Genomic DNA, 21,184 nt, shown 5'->3' with positions numbered 1-21,184 from the left:
TGATATTTTTCGTTGTATAAAATATCTCATAAATTAAAACAAATAAACATTCGGATGTACATTCGCGGAAACCGATAATAAATCGACTGTTAAAACATCGATGCATGAAATCGATCATTCGAAAACTCGTTATAAAGGGAATAAGATAAAAGTAGAATAAATTCGCGATTGCCCTGTCAATACTTTTATTTGTCAGATGTTTTCATATTTTTTTTTTTTTTCCCTTAGAAAATCCAGGAAATATTCCGGAGCTTTTCTTGTACGAGTTTCGATGAAATCACGTACGATAATGTACAAAGAGATTCTTCTTTCGATCTTCTAAGCGAACGATTGATAAAACGATGTTTAAGGGTATCTCTTTACTAATATTACGTATATTCTCAAGGTAACTGCAATAACGAAGTTGAAAGTGTCTCTACTCTTCGTATCTCATCGTATGACCGGCAATAGCAAATTCTCTCTCTCTCTATCTTTCTCTCTCTCTCTCTCTCTCTCTCTATCGCTCTATCTCTCTCACTCTCTTACATACATACATTTTGAACTTGTCCCGTGCGTGCACAAGGTCCAACCTCATTAATTAGCATGCACTTTACTAACTTACAGTCGACTTGCCATCCTAGCGCATACGCGTTCCATCCTTCTATCTCTCTCTCTCTCACTCTCTCTCTCTCTCTCTCTCTTTATCATTCCTCTTTAAACAACGCCACTCCTATAGTCTCTTTTCCTATGCTTACGTTCTAAAGAGATCACTGTAGGCGTATAAGTGTGTAAGAGTGAGTGACTCAGTGAGTGAATGAGTGAGCGAGAGAGAGAGAGAGAGTCTTTTATCTTCCTCGACGATTAAATTATCGATTAACTCAATCGCGTTGTTAAAGGAGAAAAAAATATACTGTCCTTAGGGAAGCTATAGAAAGTATACCTGTGTATGCGTACATGTATGTGTGTGTATATATGCGAGAATGTATATGTATATGTAAGGGAGAGAGAGAGAGAGGGTTACGTTATTTTTTAACGATACTAATATGATGTCAAGTAAGAGATAGATTTTAGGAAATTTTTATTTGTTATTGAATGTTATGTCTTGAATGGTCGAAACATATCGAGTTTTAAGTCACACCAATCTTTTGATCTCCATTGTTAATTATTTTCTTTTTTCTTTTTTTCCTTTCTTTCTTTACGAATTGACAGTCTCATATATTGAATCTCTTCGAATGATAAACTTCGATATCGATTGAAATTCGTATAACATTTTTTTATAGGTAGAGAAAAAGAGAGAGAAGAGAGAGAGAGAGGGACAGATAGATAGAAAGAAATTGACAAGAAGAGAACATTCAAAGAAATAGCAGGACAAGTTTTAATTTAGTACGATCGCCGATAAATCCAAGCTGACGGCCTTCCAAGCTTGAAATGGATGGTTGAGAAAGAAAAGGGTAAATAAGAGGGGCTCTAGGGAAAAGGAGGAGGAGGAGGAGAAAGAGGAGGAGCGAAGAAAATCGACAGATCCTTCGGTGTTTCCCGTGGGACGACTAGCCGTATAGTAACACGTAAATGAATCCTTCACGGTAGAAAAATCATGGACCTTCGAAGATTCGGCTTCTTGAAAGAAACTTTTTCAAGCGGAAAGTAATAAGATGGAGTTTTGCTATCGGGTTAATAAGAGGGTAAAATAGTTAATTAAAGTGAATATTGAAAATTATTGCATGTAAATATTGTATCAAATAAAAATAAAAATATAAAAATATAAAAGTCAAGGAAAAAAGAGATGCAATTTATTGAAGGGACAAATTGCATTTTATCACTTTCTTTTTCTTCTTCGTTGTTTTATTTATTTTATTTTATTTTATTTTATTTTATTTTATTTTATTTTACTTTATTCGATTTTTCTTTTTGATTTCTTAAAGTAATCAAGCGATAATAAAAAAGAATTCTCGTTGTCGTTTTCCCTAAAGAAAATTTGGAAAATCGAATATACCGAAAGGATCTCGTGTCGTATCGGAAAACGTGGAAATACCAAATAAAGAGCCCGACGAATTTTCTCATCCGTCAATTTATACGTCGTCGGTAAATGTAATTTGATTTCAACGCACCTCGCGGCAAGTCAAAGTTGGAGCAAGGAGGTAGAGATAGGAAAGAAAACGTGTCAGGGTTAATCGATTTCTAGCTGCGCGTGCATTGCTCGAAATCACTCTCGCCGAGGACAAATGTGCCATAGAGAAGAAGAGAAGAAAAAAGATAGAAAGGAAGAAATAAAGAAAGAAAAAGGCACCTCTCTCTCTCTCTCTCTCTCTCTCTTTTTTCCTCTATCCTGTTCGTCGTCTCGTATTCGAACTTCGAACTTATTCAATTAAATTCGAGCAAGTTGGGAAACGCGTTGAATCTAGCGAGCTCTTCTCTTCGAAAAACGAATAACTCTATCCAATACTTTTCTTTCCAATCTCTTCCATTCCAGATTTAACTATCGCCTATTCGCAACAATGATTTTTAAAAATAAATAACAATGGAACATTGAAAATTTGTCCGTTTTTTCCGATATAAAAAATTTCTTGTTGCTATACGAATATTAAAAAAAAAAAAAAAAAAAACAGTGATGCCATAATATTAAAAGAGAGAGAGAGAGAGAGAGAGAGAGAAAGAGTGGTAAAAGTTTCTCATAAAATTCTCATCAGAGTTTTGGAAAGGGCAAAGACGTTAAAAGAATTGCATTTTCTAGCCGACCTAATACCGGTTGTAGTAATAGTAGTAGTAGTAGTAGTAACGTTTCCCAACGTGATTAACTCAAATTTCCGGCAAGAGAAGAGTCAGCTCTCTTCTTTGAACTTCCTTGCCGAACTCTTTTCTTGAGTTTTCGCGGATAACGTCTTACGTTCGTAAAAGTTTGGGGCATCGTCGAAAAGAAAGTAAGTAAGTACACGGTTCCCAAATGGCTACGTAACAACGTCGAAAGATCTTGCTTTTTTTTTCCTCTTTCTTTCTTTTTCTATTTTTTCTTTTTTCCTTTTTTTTTTTTTCATCTATCTGCCCAATTTCTCACGGCCAGAAAACGGCAAGTTTCTTTTCTTTTTTTCTTCATTTTTTCTTTTTTTATTTTTTTCTTTTTTTGAATTTTGCTCGAGGAGAAAGTAAAAAAAAAAAAAAACAAAGAAAAAAATTTCGTCGATTAATATTCGAATATTATTCCTTTTGTTTTTGCTTTTGGTAATAGTTGGTGGTATCGATCTTTAGAAAAAAAAATTGTAACTTTTGTTTCTCCTTCCATATCTTCCCTCAGGGTAGATATGAGGAAGAGAAGCGTGTCCAGCGAGTAGGAGAGGCCACTCGCTCGGAACAATTCGATAAAGAAGCAACTGGTAGTTTTCGAAAGTTTCGCTTCGACGATTTGTGCGTCCCTCGACGAGAGGACGCGACATTTCGTTGCCTGGACATGAAGACTGAAAAACTAAATTGCCTTTTCAATGTTTCGCACCTTTACGCGAATTTCCAATCGGTTCTTTTTCTTCCTTTTTCTTTTTTGTTTTTTTTTCTTTTTTCTTCTACTAACCCTTCGATCAATATCCTCGCTTAACAAACGTAAAATCCTACGTTCTTTTCAATTCGTTTTCGATTATTTTATAAAAAAAGAATAACAGAAGTTGGATCTTGTAATATTCCTTTAAAATTTTACTTTTTATAACGCATTTCTACAACGTTGTTTGATTAAATGAAAAAAAAAAAAAAAAGAAAAAAAGAAAAAAGGAAAAAAAATGATTTATCACAAAATATAACAGAATTAATATTAATAATAATAATAATAATAATAATAATAATAATAAAACACCTCTGATGTCTCTTCTGTTCTCGCGAAACAACGGGAACACGCGCATCGTCCGTGACAAGTATCGAGAAACGCCGTTTATTTTTGGATTATTTATTTGTTTGTTTATTTGTTTTGTTTTCTTTTTTTTTTTTCTTCTTAATTCGTTGATTTGTTATAAAAAAAGTCGATTTGTACCTAACAGGGGTATAGCGTCGGAGACCTGGGGTAGGGTCTCGGCAACGAGATTCAGGAACACCGTCAGCGATAGCAAGATGGTCACTCCTGAAACAATCGCAGCCAATCGTGCTCAGTGTACTCCGTTTTTATCAGAGTCCAGAAAGTACGCCGTTAATTGTTTTTCACAACTCTTGCGAGTGCAAAAACCAAGGCGACTATCGCGAGCTTCGACGATTCCTACTACTTTTCTCCCCTGTTTATAATTATTTGATAATCACATCCTTCACAGGACGATGATACGCGTTCATTTTAATAAAATTTAATTATCATTTTCTTTCGATCATTCAACGGGCAATAGAACGTTGAAAGACATTGGAAAACGAGTAAATTTCTATGCCAGTTTAGGAATTTCTTTCTCCATCTCGAAAGAAAGAGAAAGAGAGAGAGAGAGAGAGAGAGAGAGAGAGAGAGAGAAAGTTTGAAAAAAATAAAAATAGATGGATCGATTAAAAGTGAAAATGCACATGCAAACGACATTTAATTTTCTCATATAATAATGTCATTCAAATGTGCATGTCACACGCCTCGATAAATAAAAGTATTTCTTCGGGAATGATATAAATAAATTAATTTAATGTCTGTATGCATGCGTGTATTCGGTACGATGACATGGTACGAGAAAAAGGTAAAGAAAAAGAGAAATGAAAAGGAAGAAGATAAAGAGGTATCGAAAGAGATAGATAGAGAGAGAGAGATAGAGATAAAGAGAGAGTGAAAAGAAAAAAAAAGGACGATGAATCGATCCATCGAATCCGATCTTCGAGGAATATTTTTAACAGAATTATATGAAAGAACAAAGGAATGATAATTACTTTTGACAGGTACGAGTGAGAAAAATCAATATCTCGGGGGAAAAGCGAGATAGAGAAAAGAAAATAAAAGGAAAGAAAAGATAAAGAAGAAATAAAAAAAAAAAAAAGTACGAAAGAAAAAACAAGAATGGAGGAAGGAAGGAAGGAAGAAAGAGGGAGGTAGGGGAAACTCGAAAGGAAAGAAACGTTTCCTCATTAGAGGAAAAAACCTACTGGCTTCTTTGTTTCCGAGCTTTAGAGATCTTTCCTTTTTCTTTCTTTCGTCTGGTTGCTCTCAAGCGGTCGCGAGCAACGCGATTAATACGTTCAAAAAGAAACAAACGTTGCTTTTGACGTTTCCGGGATTATTTCATATAACGAAACCATAAGAGACATATTACTCTTTGCACGGGGTAAAAGATGGAAACTTGCTATTTGTCCGGATGAACATGTAAAGGATAAGACAAAGAAATAGGGAAGGGTATATAATAAATAAAAAGAAATTACGTAATAACGAATGACGTTTGAAACCATTAATCCATTTTTCTACAATATATTTTTCATAGGGAACTTTTTACATATATATATGATGTATATGATGTACATACGAGATGTAACTACAACGTCGAGATATTTGTCTCTATTAATTATTAATTCCTTCTCTTTCTTTCATTTTTTTTTCCATCTCAATTTTTAATCATTCTTCCGCCTATGGATACAAACGAGAAAAAAAAAAAAAGAATATTAATGACGATCATCAGTTTTCTTTTTTTATTCTTTTTCTTTTTTCTTCTTTTTCTTTTTTTTTCTTTTTCTTTTTTTTTTTTTTCTCAAAGGCAACACGTCGTAAATCGAAATTTCTCGAGAAACGAATTCAAAGAGTTAAGTATATGTAGATACTGATAAAAAAAAAAAAAAAAAAAAAAAAAAAAAACGCAAATGAACATTTTTACGATGTCGGACTAAGAGAGCTTTTCAAAAAGCTCGAAGGACACTCGAAGCTGGTAGCTTTGTCGTTAACGAATCGACAAATCGAGAAAAGTATTACGTCCATGGAAATGAACCGTCACGCGAAGAAACGTATCTCATTCTGGGAAAAAGCATTTTCCAAACTACTCTTTCTCTCTCTTTCTCTCTTTTCCTACATATATATATGTATATATTTATTTATATATATATATATATATATATTTTTTTTTTCTTCGTCGTTCTTTCTCTCTCTCTTTCTTACTTTTCCGCCGTCTATTCACGCATCGAACGTTTCGAAGCTTTTCCGAACGTTAAGCAAATGTTTATTTCCGAACGTTTGTACGAGTATGTAGTGCAAAGGGAAACGAGAGAGAGAGAGAGAGAGAGAGAGAGAGAGAGAGAGAGAGATACGCTTTTCCAGTAGAAAACGTGTATGTGAAAAGGACACTCGCGAACAAATATTTGCCGATACTAGGATGATATAAGTCGAACATACTTTTCACGACATTAACAGCGGAACGGAATCGAACGGAAAGAGTTCATTCATTTTAAATAAAGTTAACTCAAAGACGAGGTAAAAAAATAAGAAAGAAGAAAAAGAAGAAGAGGAAGAAGAAGGGGAGAGAGAGAGAGGGAGAGACCAAGAGATAGGGAGAAAGAAAAGAGGATAAGAAAAAGTCATTAACTAAGGGATTAAATTCGGTGAGAGATTAAAATACACGGTGAAATCGATTTTCCACCCTTAAAACGATAATTATGATCCCTTATTCGATACTATAATTCGTTCGACGTAAAAGAAAGTAGTTGAAATGAATAAATAGAAAGAGGTAGATAAAGATGACGAGATAAAAGGAACAAAAGAAATAGATAGAAAAAAAGAAGATTAAAAAATAAGAGAGAGAGAGAGAGAGAGAGAGAGCAAAAAATCGAATACCTACGGCTAGAACACGAAACTACTCGTAGAGATACATAGGGTCCACTTTCAAACGCGAACTTTTCAACGACGTATCGAATGAGAGAGAGAGAGAGAGAGAGAGAGAGAGAGAGAGAGAGAGAGAAACTTGGTCGTCGTCATTGTCGTTGTCGTTCTGGAGTGGACATCGAAACGATGATGGCTTTTAAACGTTGGTACATATGTATATTGTCGTCGAACTATTACCTCTTCCAGTCTATAGAATTTCGATATACGAAACGAACAAATCGGAAGGACGGAAGAAGGAACAGTGGGACGGAGGGATGAAAAAACGAAACGCTTTAAACATGACTATCGTTGGATTCGACGGAAGTTATATATACGTATATCGGCACGTGCCACCACTTTTTACATTTTAACGTTGTCCATGTGGACATATGGAAAATCGTTTTCTATATATTGTCGTTCACTAAAAAGAAAGAAAGTGTGGGAGAGAGAGAGAGAGAGAGAGAGAGAGAGAGATAGAGAGAAACAGATAGTTAGATAGGTAGGTAGATAGAGAGAGAGAGAGAGAGAGAAATAAAGGAAGAGAGTCCAACGAAATTTTCAAACGTCGTGCTAGCTTTGCTCTCGATTCTCCTTTCGATACTTCGACGATGAATGTAAATCTGTGTATGTATATATGTATGTGTGTATCAGTGTGTAATCTTTCTCCAACGATACGAGAAAAGTCATTCGAGTTGGATAACGATAGAAAAAAGGAGAAAGCAATAAAGTGTCGCGAATGTTACACTAGCTAAACGTATCCGTTTTCCGTTTTCCGTTTTCCGTTTTTCGTGACACCGGAGAGGCTCTAGTTTTTTTTTTCCATCCCTTTTTCTCCCACTTCTCTCTCTCTCTCTCTCTCTCTCTCTTTTCTCGATTAGATAGAATATCCTCGATACATCGAAAAATCGAATGAAGACGATTACCGATAACGATGTACTACGAGAGAAAGGCAGATTTTTAGATTACAATACATTTTTCTCTTTATTTTTTCTTTCTTTTTCTTTTTTTTTTTCCTTTTCTAACGAACGACAAACGACTCAATCCAAGGTTTCTCTCTCTCTCTCTCTCCTCTTGTTAGTTATTTTTTTTTGTCTTTCTTCTATCATTTTTTCTTTTTTTCTTTTTAAATGTCGATAATACGCGATATGCCTGGCGATATTCCAACAATAATAAAAACGCCAATCCCTTCATACTGCCGTTTCTACATTTCAATTTCGCGTCGTTTTACATAAGGTCGAACTAGACACATATCTATACGAGAAAGAGAAAAAACGAACGAGAGAGAGAGAGAGAGAGAGAGAGAGAGAGAGAGAAGTGCGTGGGAAATATTATGCACATAAAAAGTTGTAAAACGTTTTCTACTGCCTTTTTCCTTTTTCATTTTTTTCTTTTTTTTTTGCCTTTTCTTTCATCCGTTATTGCCCCTTCGTCATGATAGGGAAAGGGGTGGAAGGCTAGGTGGAAGAGGAAGAGGAAGAGAAGGAGGAGGAATAGCAAGGAGGAATAGCGAGGATGCAAATTTCCATATGGGCGAGAACGTGATCGTACCGGAACCCAGTTCGTTTATGGAAATCCATCGAATCCCTTGATAAAGTCAGAAGTAAACCGCGATTCGCTTCGTTTCATCCTTTCCGATCGTCCGAATCGTTTTAGTTTAGCCTTTCAAAATCCGCGACGTGAAAATATTTTTCTCACGAATTCTTCTTCTTCTTCTTCTTCATTATCATCATCATCAACTTCATAGTCATCCTTTCCTATTACTTCTTCCTATTTCTTCCTGTTCCTCTTTCAATTCTATCTATTCATTCTTTGTAAATCGTTTTGTAAATTTTCTACGTTTATAGAAATAAAAGATAAAAATCGACCGACCGAACGAACGATACTCGTATCTCATTAAAAATGACGATAGGAATGAATAGAAATGAAATTATTATGTTTCGTCGGGCGTGAACGTAGAGATGGTCAGATCGAAGATAAATGAATTCGATAAAAGAGAAAAGAAAGAGAGAGAGAGAGAGAGAGAGTGCTTTGAAAAAGTATTGAATATATCACGCAAGAGTGACATTAAATTTCTCTTAAAAGGACCTACACTTTGTTTTCTTCATCTTTTCCCTCTTCATCTTCTTCTTCTTTTTCTTTTTCTGATGTACTCGTTTTATGACAGTACCGGAAAAGGAACGATTGACTGAGTCGAGGAGGAAAAAAAAAAGAAAGAAAAATGAAAAAGAGAGGAAATAAAAAAATATATATATATATATATATAAAAGAAAAAAAAAAAAGCAAAACGAAGAAGAAAAAAAAAAGAAAAAACAATAGTGGGAGCGAGCGAGACTTAGCGAAGCCGTGGAGCGACGACGTGGGTCAATGGTTATCGTCAAAGTTCTGATGAAATTTTCGCCGAAAATGGTAGACCGAAGCAAAGTGAAAAAAGTTTCTTCATTCGATGCCACCATCATCGTCGACGACGACAACGACGACGACGTCGAATAGGATGACGAGGACAACGACAACGACGAGGATTACGACACTGAACGACAATAACTATAATCCAACGAGAACATTCCACGTACGAATTTTTCGGTATACTCTTTTCCCGCCTTCTTTTTGTCGAAAAAAGAGGAATCAAAAATAAAAGAAAACAAGAAGAAGAAGAAGATGATGAGAAAAAAAGGGGGGAAAAAAATAGATCCTCGTGATCGAGCGGACAAGGACACATATTTCCAATTAATTTCATACCTGTAGTTCATTAATCGCGCCTCGTTAAAGATAGAAAAAAGTAAAGATAACGATAGGAAGACGGGAACGTTGTTAGAGGGACGAATGACTCGTTATCCGGAAGTTTAATTTTACGAAATCGTTCTCAATGATTTAACGGGCTTTTATAAAAAAGAAAAAGAAAAAGGAAAAAAAAAAAGAATGATTTCAAAGTGATCATTTAAAAAATTTCTTACAATTTCGCACGATACTTCGACATACGATTATTATATTATATTTCGGATTATCGAATTTATTATCGTATTTATATGTTATTTTTTATCGAAATGAGTTATTAATTTTTGCTATGATGATTATCTTTACTATAGGATCGAATCGAAGAATGAGATAAGTATCAAGGAGGATCCTTGATATCGCTTTTATTTAAAAAAGAAAAAAAAAAATATCAAGAGAATGATGTTCACGAGAAAAGCATTAAAGAGAGAGAGAGAGAGAGAGAGAGAGAGAGAGAGAGAGAGAGAGAGAGATAAAGAAATAGGGGAACTCTCTTTACTGAAAGGTCCGTCGAAACCACGAAGGATCTTCTTTTTCCATATGAAAAATGGTAATCTTACCGTCGAAACGTGAGGAGGAAAACGAGAGAAGACTTTTCCACTGGCACAAGTTAACGTATTGGTATCGGTAAAGAAAAGGTAATCCAAAGTATAGATATATGTATAATATAAACCCAATTTTTTTTCCTCTACGTCACTCCCGTTATATAATCCTTGATATTTTTTGTTCTTCTTCTTCTTTCTCATTTTTTTCCGTTTCTTTTTTTTTTCTTTCTCTCTCCCTATCCTTTTCTCTCTTACTCTTCTTTTTATTAATTCAATTAAACTACGAAACTGTTAATTAAAGGAGAGGAGCGAGAGACAGACAGAGAGAGAGACAGAGAGAGAGAGAGAGAGAGGGAGAGAGAAAGAGAGAGAATTGAAGAGGGAAACCGGAAAGGAGGATTTACGAAGATAATCCTTGGTGTTCGTAACGATGGAGCAGTTACTTGGCTTACTTACTTGTTAGCCAAAGTTTCTTAATCGGCCGATGATTTCTCTCGAAATATACGAGCACTTTAAATGAGACAAGAGGGGATAGAAAGAGAAAACAGGAGAGAGAAAGAAAGAGAGGGAGAGAGAGAGAGAGAGAGAGAGAGAGAGAGAGAACGAACTTACTACTAAGGGTCAGGATAAAAATAAATGGGATTAAAGTGAAATTCATTGGGGATTGAAATTAAATAATCGTTTGAGTTAGAAGTCGATTGAAAGAAGGAATAGGATACATTTTCTGGAAGAGAGAGAGAGAGAGAGAGAGAGAGAGAGAGAGAGAGAGAGAGAGAAAGGTATAAAACAAAAAAGGAAGATTAAAGGATCAAAAATTAATTATGGATTAAGATAGAATGATCGTTCGATTTAGAACTTCGAAAGTAAGGATAAAATAATAATTGTTTCGTGAAAGAAATTAAAGGGGGGAAGAAAAAAAAAAATAATAAGAGAAGTCAAAAGTCGACAATTTTCGTAGAGAGAAAATATCGAATTACTTTCTTCCTTTCTTTCACGAAACCGATGTATCGTTTATTCCAATCGAAAGAAACGATATTTCATTAGGAAGAAACGACAACTCTCATTTTGAATCCGTTTTCACGGAGTAAACCGTAGTATGTTTTGGACGACCTATCGTATGAGTTCCTATAATGGAGTCCCTCTAATCCCCAAACTGGCTCTTCTTTTTTTTTTCCTTTTCATGCTTTTTTTTCTTTCCTTTCTATATTTTTTTTTTTTTTTTACTCGTTCTCCTCTGTTTTTACACGTTTCCTTTCCTACGTTTTTGTACGTCATTAATTATCTCCCGTTCATGTTAAGCGCGAACGTAAAGTAAATCGAATTTAATCGAGAAGAGAAAAGAAGAAAAAAAAAAGAAGAAAGAAAGAAAAAAAAACGCGAAGGAGTAGATCGCATTTCGAAGTGAGAGCTTCGAAATTCGTTCGGAAAATTTCAATCGACTCGCCCGTCGTTTCCAGTTCGTGCAGTGCAGCAGCCTTCCTTTCTTTTCCTTTTTTCTTTTTCTTTTTTTTCTTTTGTTTTTTCGCATGATTTTTCTTCACTGTTGTTTTTTCTTTTTTTTTGTGTTTTTTTTTTTTTTTTTTTTTTTTTTTAATTAAAAAACAAAAAAAAAAGAGATATAAACTCAGGAGAATATCCTTTTAATATCGAAAAAAGGCTCGTACCATGCGTTATTTAACCTACTCGATTGCTCAATAATCTTCTTTCGGTCTTTTTTTCTTCCTTTTTTATCAAATTCTCACTGCAATCTGCTGCATAAAAAAAAAAAAGAAAAAAAAAAGAGAAGAAAGGGAAAAAATGTAAAAAAGCCAATTTGCATGCACGAATTTTCGAGCAATCGAAAACAATGTTGACGTAGCTGACGCTCTCTATTTTGATATTTTTTTCGAAAATCTCTTCGCTGGTAATTTCATAGTTCGAAAAAACTTCGACATCAACAATTGTTTCATTAAATTCTTCCAAATTATATATATGCATATATATATATATATTCTTTTTCTTTTAATACATATATATATTTTGTTTTAATAAATATTTATATATATATTTTTTTTATTAGAAATAAAATATATATATATATATATATTTTTTTTTTAAGAAAAATCCATCAAAGAAATCGACAGATTCGAGATGGTTTTGATACGTCCTCAGGCTCGTACTAGACGGGCATATCCCATACAAAAAGGGACGAGCATATCCCTTTCGTTGTTACGCAGCAACATCGCGAATATTCGCGAATCGATGAACTTACCTTATCTTTGCCGAGAGCTAGAATAAAAGACAGAAGAAAGTGGGAGAAAGAAAGAAAGAAAGAAAGAAAGAAAGAAAGAAAGAAAGAAAGAAAGAAAGATAAAAAGATAGTAAGAGAGAGAAAGAGAAAGAGAGAAAGAAATAGAGAGAAAGAGAGAGAGAGAGAGAGAGAGAGAGAGAGAGAGAGAGAAAGAGAAAGGAAGAAAGAAAGAAAGAAAGAGTTCGATGGAAATGTGTTACCTGTACATGTGTGTATCTATGTATGTATGTATGTATGTATGTATATATGTATGCATGTAAATCTATGTATGTATATATAGATATATATATTCGGTTGATAGCACAAAGGGAGACACGGGGTGAAGACACATGGTTTTATATATTTTTTCTTTTTCTTCTTCTTCTTCTTCTTCTTCTTCTTTCTTTTCTTTTCTTTTCTTTTTGTTCTTTTTTTTTTTTTTTTTTTTTTTTTTAACTAAAGCCCTGCTTGCTCTGTAGTCGCCCGCAGATTCGCGAGGAACACGCGACCGAAGGGGTGGTTTCCTTATACGGTAGAGAAAAAGAAGAAGGGGAGAGATGGGTGAGAATAAACGAACGTCCTCGAAAATGAGAAGAACGAGAGAAAGAGAAAGAGAAAGGGATAGAGAAAGAGAGAGAGAGAGAGAGAGAGAGAGAGAGAGAGAGAGAGAGAGAGAGAGAGAGACAGTAGAAATGTTCTTCACCAACTTTTTACAAAGAATTTACTATCTCGCTCTTCTTCTCGTCGAGTGATTAAACTCTCTCTCCTTCTTTCTTTCTCTCTCTCTCTCTCTCTCTTTCTCTCTTTCTCTCTTTATCCATCTCTCCATCTCACTCTTTCCATCTTTCTGTTTTTTTTTTTTTTTCTTTTTTTTTTTAGATAACCTACGAACAACCATTCCATTATCTTCGATATAAATTCAAGAAAAATCATATTTTATACCTACTACAGCAAAATCGCGTGGCGTTTCTCCTATCTTACGTTTCAACGTCACTCTCAGCTTGTCGATTTCCACCTACCATAATCTAAAGCCACACCATAATCTAAAAAAATATATGTGTGTGTGTGTGTGTGTGTGCGTGCGCGCGCGTGTATGTGTGTGTATTGCAGATGTGTGTGTGTGTGTGTATTGCAAATGCTGGGGTTTATTTCTTTTTTTTTTTTTTTTTTTTGTACTTTTTAACCTTCCGTTAACATCCGACGTACTTCGAAAAAGCAAGGAATCGTTGTACACACGACAAGCGCGCACACAAATAATCTCGCACATACACACATATATATATATATATTTGTACACACGGATAAAAGTAAATGAAAAAAACTACAAATGTGAAAAATATGAAGATGGCGGCGATTATAGAATATCTCTCTATATCTTCAAAATAAACTCTCTGCTGAGATATTCGTAGATATGATAAGAGAAATAGAGATATGTCGTGTGTATTGAGAAAAGGGCTGACAGGGGAAATCGAATATACGTACATACATACATGCACATATATATATATATATGTGCATGTATATAGACATAGACGATCGATAGAGTCCTGTCGAACGGTGAAATTGTTCGATCGGTGTGTACCGCACATCGAACCGTATTGTATCGTACCGTACCGTACCTGCACCTGTCCCTGCACCTATACTAGCATTTGCATCTAAACCTGTACCATACCGCACCGCATCGCACCGCACCGCAACCTACTACACCGCACATCGTACAAACCTATATCCATGTGAAGTGTCACGCCTCCAAATTACGGAGACATCTATGCGGCCATTAGGATCGATTTCAGTGGTCGTTGTTTGATTGAAAAGGGAACTATCCGTTTATCGTCCACCATTGCTATGCTTTCTAGATGGAGGACCGTCTCGAAGTCTTTTCGAGCTACGAGGAGACACTTCAGCCGAAGAAATCGATCGACCTTTTCATTGCACTCCACAACGATTGCGCCTTTCTTCTAATTGACTTTCCGATGCCGATTCCAATTTGAAATTCATTATTTTTTCGTGGTTGCTCCTTTATCTATTGGAATAAATTTCAAAGCGATTTTGATATCGAATAGGAGAGATCGAATAATAAAAAAATTATTCTCCCAGAGTTAATCAAAATTTTGTTGAGAAAACTTTTCTACTTCTTCTTCTTCTTCTTCTTCTTCTATTTCTCCTTTTCCCCTCTTTTTCAATCAATCGATTTGCACCTAGCTTTTTATCCAACATTCCATTCTATCGTTCTAGAATTAAAACGAAATGGTCGATGGTTCAAATTTGATTTTGAACTTTTGAATCAAATCTCGTTAACTATTTTACAATGTGTTTTTATCGAATCGAGTGTCGAATAAATGATCCTATGTTCTTCTTTTTTTTTTTTTTCTTTTTTTTCTTTTTTCTCCCCAACGTACAATCTCATTCGGTAGATTCAATATCCAAAATGAAATTGAAAAATCTATGTGCCTTTCGTGAAAAATAAAAACGATAGTTTCATAGTACCTACCTACCTACCAATCCACCTATCCAAGACATTTTGATTCCTTTTAAGATGAAGACAAAAATATTTGAATCTTAATATATGGTAAGATACGTGAGAATTACCACCGCGTTAAGAAACTCTTCGGGGCGTTTGGGAAATAGAAAAGGAAAAGAAGAAGAAAAAGAAAAAGGGAAACAGACAATATAAAAAGCTGCAAAAGAGATAGAAAAATTGTCGAGGGAGATAAGAAAAATACGCTCTACGGATTGTATGTATGTATCTATGTATGTATATAAGTAAGTAAGTACTTACATACGCGAAAATAAAAGAGAACTTTAATGACGAGTAGGTACTATTATTTTTATAGAAAACTTAAAAGCGAGATGGCTTACGCCAGCGTATGGGTTGTCTTACTTCATTCTAGGCTCGCTCAAGAAAGAAAAAAGGAAACAAACTTTGAGATAAGCTTATGAAACGTAAGTACGGAAACTTAACGTAGGAACTTTTCGATTGTGATTTTTTGAGAGAGAAACTTTTAATTCACCATTGATACATATATACGGTATTTTCGACATTTTTGTTAAAACGCATAACTTATATCATCTTTTTCGCCAAAGTCAATAGTAAACAATTTCGTATACCCAAAAATGGACAAAATAAATGAAAATGATGAAAATTATCGCGGAGCAAAGACTTTTTCCTAAGGCACATCTCTTGGAAAATGTTTCCCTTTTTTATTTCTGTTTTCTTTTCCTTTTTTTTTTTTTTTTTTTTTCTTGCGAATCGAATTTTGAATTCGATGGAAACCATTCATGTTACATATCTCTCGTTCGACTTTTACGTAGATAAATCGTGTATTCACAAAAATCTCGGTTATGTATTTCGAAAACGATTTTCCACGTTCCATGTTCTTCGAGAAAATATCCGAAGGCGTATTCCTTCCAAGGATGGATCGTAAGAAAGACGACAACGACAACGACAACGACGACAGCAACGACAACGAAGACGACGACGACGATGATGATGACGACATGGTGTCGTAAAGATGGAAGAGAAAATGTACATGCTGCGAAAAAAGAAAATAGGTCACCCTACAAAAGTATTTTTCAACTTTTCGATCTTAGCACCGTGTAAAATTCGATTTTCAATTTTCAATTTTCAATTTTCCAGGACGATGATACTCGTACGTGTATAGACTACCAATTTTTTTACTAACGTATAAGATCATTAATAAATTTAATTTCGAAGTAACGTTCACAAAGAGAAAAATAAAATCGAAGCTTTGAGACAATCTAAAAAGGGAAAAAGAAAGAGAAAAGAAAACAAAAGAAAGGAGAAAAGAAAAGGGGAAGGGGGCGCGGAAAAAAGAACAAAAAGAAAAATAATGAAAAGAACAAAGAGGCGAAAGAGTGAAATCGTCTGAAAGGAAACATCAATCGTGTCGGACATTAGTACACGCCGCATGATTATTCAAAACGAGGAAGTGAATGCATGAGAATCAAAGGAAGGGTGTACAAAGAGCCAATGACCAGAACAAGAAACTGGGGAAAATCGATGGTAGGGCTCTCGATCCAACGAACGTTGGCTATTGGCTTGGTTGGACACCTCTCTTGGTACCCCCGCCCACTCCTTTCATTGGTGTTTCTATTCAAACGACCTTGATGGCGTTACGTTATGTCGATTGTAGCCCTTTGTGTAGAATATCGTTTTCGATTTAACGCTTATGCCTGATGTCAAAGGATAAGCCCAACTAGATGTTTCCTAGTTGTACAGTAGTCCTTGACGATCAGAATGATTGATATCAAAGATTTATGTGACACACACATACACACACACACACACACAGACACAGACACACACATAATATATATATATATATAAGAGATTAAGTTCAAAGAAGACTAATTCGTGTTTAACGTTAACAAATATATACATCATTAGTTTACTCAAAATAAACAGAAATCAATATAATGATTTATCTACATCGAATGCAATCAATAACGATTTATAAAGACGTATTAATAGAATAGAATCTTAGACAGATATTTAAGAGCCTGAATCGTTCAAACGAATCCATCATGCTCAAATTGTTCAAATTTACGAGCATTCTCTGTTATCGTATAATTCGAAGATACGAGAGGCCGACTTTTAATCAAAAGAGGAATTCAAAACGTTCGGGGGATATCAAAGCGATCGCTAATCAGCCATTAGAATTCCATTTGCTCTTGAGTCAGCTGCGACGGCGCTAATTGCTACGAGAAAGAGGAAATTCTCGAGGAAAATCTAGCTAAGGGGATATAGAAATGGAAAAAGAGAGAGAGAGAGAGAGAGAGAGAGAGAGAGAGAGAGAGAGAGAGAGAGAGAGAGAGAGAGAGAGGAGAGAAAAAGGGAAGATGCTTCGAGTGCAATTTTCGAGATAGAAACGTGTCCTCTGAACCTTCTCTATGACTTTTTCTATCCAATAGAAAAATGAGAAACGAAAATTCAAGAAAAATAAAAGAGAGGGAGAGAGAGAGAAAGAAAAAAAGAAATAAAATTTTCTTTCTCTCCCACGCATTTCTTTTTTTCTTTTTTTTTTTTTCTACAGATGAAACGAATATACTTATGAATACAAATGAAGATATATATATATATATATATATATATATATATATATGTATATATGTATATATATTATTTTTTATTCCCTCTCTCTTTCCCTCTCTCTCTCTCTCTCTCTCTCTCTCTCTTTTTCTTCTTCTTCTCACAACGACAGATATCTCTCATTCTTCTTGTTATGCATTAAGAGAGATAGGAAAGCGACGAAATAAGACGAGCAGTACTCGCGGTTTAATTAAACTTTCTCCGACATCTTCTCGCGTAACTCGGAAATGTGCGTTGCATTCGGAGCATGCAGTAAACTTTACCCCCTCTCTCTCTCTCTCTTACTGTTTCTTTTTTCTCTCGTTCAGTTTTTTGCCATAGCTCGGTTTTCCATGACGACTACGTGGAATGGATCCTCTTCATGTTTTTCCCCGACTTCGTTACTCAACGAATAGTTTTTCGTTACATCTTTTATTCCTAGATACGAATCTCTTTTTCTATTTGAGAATGATCGAACGAGATATCAATTAAATGCATTCGTTTTGTTCGATAAAAATGAAATGATTAGACCTGATGTTTGAACGAGTAAAACGAGTATCAAATTAAAACGCGCGTGCACGAGAGAGAGAGAGAGAGAGAGAGAGAGAGATGAGATAACTCGTTCTTCTTCTTCTACTTATTCTCCTTCTTTTTCTTTTATTTTTTTTCTTTTCATTCTTTTTTTCGATTATCGAATTCCTCGTTAAAATAGTATGGTTATCCGAGAGAGGAGGAGTTTATAGCGTCCGCGAATAAGTGCTACGGCAAAATGAAATTGAATTTGGCCGAATGAATTATCACGTACGAAAAATGTCACCGTTATCCGAAATATACGTGTGTGTGTGTGTCTGTGTGTGTGTATGTGATTTTCACGATTCGTACGAACCATCGATTGGAACGGAAAGAATGAGAGAGAGAGAGAGAGAGAGGGAGAAAGAGAAAAATGGGGGGGGGAGAGGAGATACAGAGGAGAAGAAGGAAGAGAGACATAGAAAAGAGAGAAATCATCCCGTTAACTTGAATCGTAGCTACTCCAACGAAGCTCATCTGCTGAAACGACCAAACGAAGATTGGGAGTAAATCGAGATTAATTGAAATCTCGAATCGACAGTTACAAGCGTAGGTCGATCGATTTTATCTCTTCTCTCGCACGTTTCTCTAACTACTAACGTAACAACGTAACAATCCTTGAGTGCCAAATTTCTATCCTTCTCTCTCACTCCCCGCCCCCCGCCCCATCCGATCTTCTATATCCATAATTTTCATCAATTCTCTTTCCCAAAATATCTTTCTTATCTCTTCGTTGATTAATATCAGATACGTGTGTGTTATGATTGATATCATTTGTTATTACTCTACCATAACCTAAACGAACGTATAAAACATGTTTACAATTCACTTCTCATTAATTGTTTATCCACGAGAAATTACGACCTCTATGTCTCTCTATCTCCTTCTCTCTCTCTCTCTCTCTCTCTCTCTCTCTCTCTCCATCTCTATCTATCTATTTATCTTTGGTAGTCTTCGTAAAGCGTCGAGACAATAACAACTAATAATAAATTCATTCTAAAATCGACGAGTATTAAATTCGGCTGAACGTAAATTATATCTACGTATATATGTATATATCTTATATAAAAATTATGTATTACTACGAAAAAGTTCATATTTCATAATGAATTATCTGAATTATCGAAATCTCAGATATTATGGATTATTAATTTAAGAATGAAAGATATCTTTAATATTAATGTATTGTTTTATACGTCGTAATGAAGAAAGTTAATCGTCGTATAACCGATTTAATTAAAACGATTAGATCGTTAGTTTTGTTATCTCGTTGAAACAATGTGACACGTCGGGCTTTCGCATAGCATCGGTGCCGACGAATTTACGCGGTGTGACCACCACCAAATTCCAAACTCAAAATTTACAACGAAACTTTCCATGATGCATAACGCACAACGTGTGGCGTATAGCGAACATGGGATGATAGGGTCTGGTAGAGGGACAGAGCGTGAGAGGTTACGGGAACTATATTTTACTGTGGAAACTTAACACAATAACATTAACGATCTAATATTTATCGCTACGGGAGAGAACTCTCTTTTTTTATTTTTTTTTGATTTTTGAAATGTGTAAGAGGTTCGGAAAACTACGTTTTTTTCTTGTTTTTTTCTCTTTTTTTTCTTTTTTCTTTTAGCTGCAGCGAACATCGATCGAGAAATAATTAATAGTGTATATATTATATATATATATACGCTATAATAATTTGTAGTGCATATGTATATATATATACCGTAAATTTCATCGATCGTGTGTGTTATTTAAAAAATGTGATTAGTGATCATGTATAGGAAAGACACAAAGAGGTACAAAACCGTGCAACTGTTCAACAATTATGTGACTATTTTTCTGCATATCCCTAAGAAAAATACTCTAACAATTGCAAGACAAATGGGGCTGCTTTTACTTTCTTTCTTTCTTTTTTTTTTTAAGAGAAGAGTGTAATATAAGTTTGTGTGGAGTTATGTCAGGCATGAGGCAACAAGATTCGTACCTTCGAAATTAAAATGTTGTTCGAACGATCCATTTTATATTCTGTTTTTCTACGACAATAATCACGGACAAAAGGGATATTGACGATTTACTTGGAAAGGAAATAAAAAAATGAAAAAAAAGGAAAAGAGAGAGAGAGAAAGAGAGAGAGAGAGAGAGAGAGAGAGAGAGAGAAATTAGATAGAGGGTTGGAAAGAAAGAGAAAAAGAGAGAGAAAGAAAGAATATTTATCAGTCAGGACACAATAGTTTTACTCGCTTTTCCCTTCGACCAAATAGATTTTTTCGTATGAATGAAAGGGTAAAAGGGAGCGGATATAATCGTGACTCACCGAAAAAAGTCTTTGCAATTTCTCGTCTATCGAGTGATTTCGTGGGACATTCGAGTCGATTCGGTAGGATCAAACGAATAGCTACGAGTTTCGGTGAAACTCGACTTTTCACCATTTTCCACGATCTCTCCCCCTTTCCTCGCTCGTATCTTTGTTTCAACTTTCCGATCGAACTGATGAAGAAATTTCCTTTTTTTTCTTTCTCTCTCTTTCTCTCTCTCTCGCTCTCGCTCTCGCTCAGAGATTTTCTTTTTCAACTGTTCCAAATTGTCTCACATGAAGTCCCTAGTTTTTTCTCTTCATTTTTCTCCTTTCGAATTAAGGCTCTATCTAACATCGTGAATTATTCTGATGACGTATTTTTTGATTCGTTTCATCTCTCTCTCTCTCTCTCTCTCTCTCTCTCTCTCTATCTATCTATCTATCTATATATCTATCTATCTATCTATCTCTCGTAAACGTCGTCAAATCGATTCCACTCGTTTTCGAGCTTCTCGGTTCCTCTTACGAGAATTTAAACACGGTCGATTGCCTCGCCGTAGAAGCCAACGACGTTGAGGATAATCCGACTTTTTCGATCTTACGATTTTCATTTTCATCAAAGTTCTTATGAAGATGAAACGACGAGTGAAAGCGACGATTAATCGATCGCATTAAACGACTTCCACCTTTTTCCTCATCGTCTCGTTTCTACGATAAGTTAAGGTATATACAGATATACCTTTGTATATATGAAATGGAAGACTTCAAATTTCATATAATTAGACATTCGTCGTGAGATTGACCAAAGGGGTCAGTCCAAAAAAAAAAAAAAAGAAAAAAAAAAGAAATAGCTTAATGGTTAGAGCAATCGTCGGGAGAGTGGAAGAAA

At 35.0% G+C, this 21,184-nt stretch overlaps 1 protein-coding gene across 8 annotated transcripts in view; it reads right to left on the bottom strand.

The window, feature by feature from the left end:
- Window positions 1-21,184, bottom strand: part of LOC124427568 (neuronal acetylcholine receptor subunit alpha-7-like) — a 252,146-nt gene that overhangs the window by 47,201 nt on the left and 183,761 nt on the right. For 2 of the 8 annotated variants that reach the window (XM_046970658.1, XM_046970652.1), the window contains one exon: window positions 3,989-4,075. The exons of the other annotated variants lie outside the window; for them this stretch is intronic. In XM_046970658.1, the coding sequence (XP_046826614.1) occupies window positions 3,989-4,075 (87 nt within the window). The remainder of the gene's footprint in view (window positions 1-3,988; window positions 4,076-21,184) is intronic. 8 annotated transcript variants of the gene reach the window in all.

Source organism: Vespa crabro, chromosome 10, assembly GCF_910589235.1.
Source record: "Vespa crabro chromosome 10, iyVesCrab1.2, whole genome shotgun sequence".
NCBI lineage: Eukaryota > Metazoa > Arthropoda > Insecta > Hymenoptera > Vespidae > Vespa > Vespa crabro.
The sequence above is the reverse complement of the archived record's forward strand: the minus strand, read 5'-3'. Positions and strand labels throughout refer to the sequence as shown.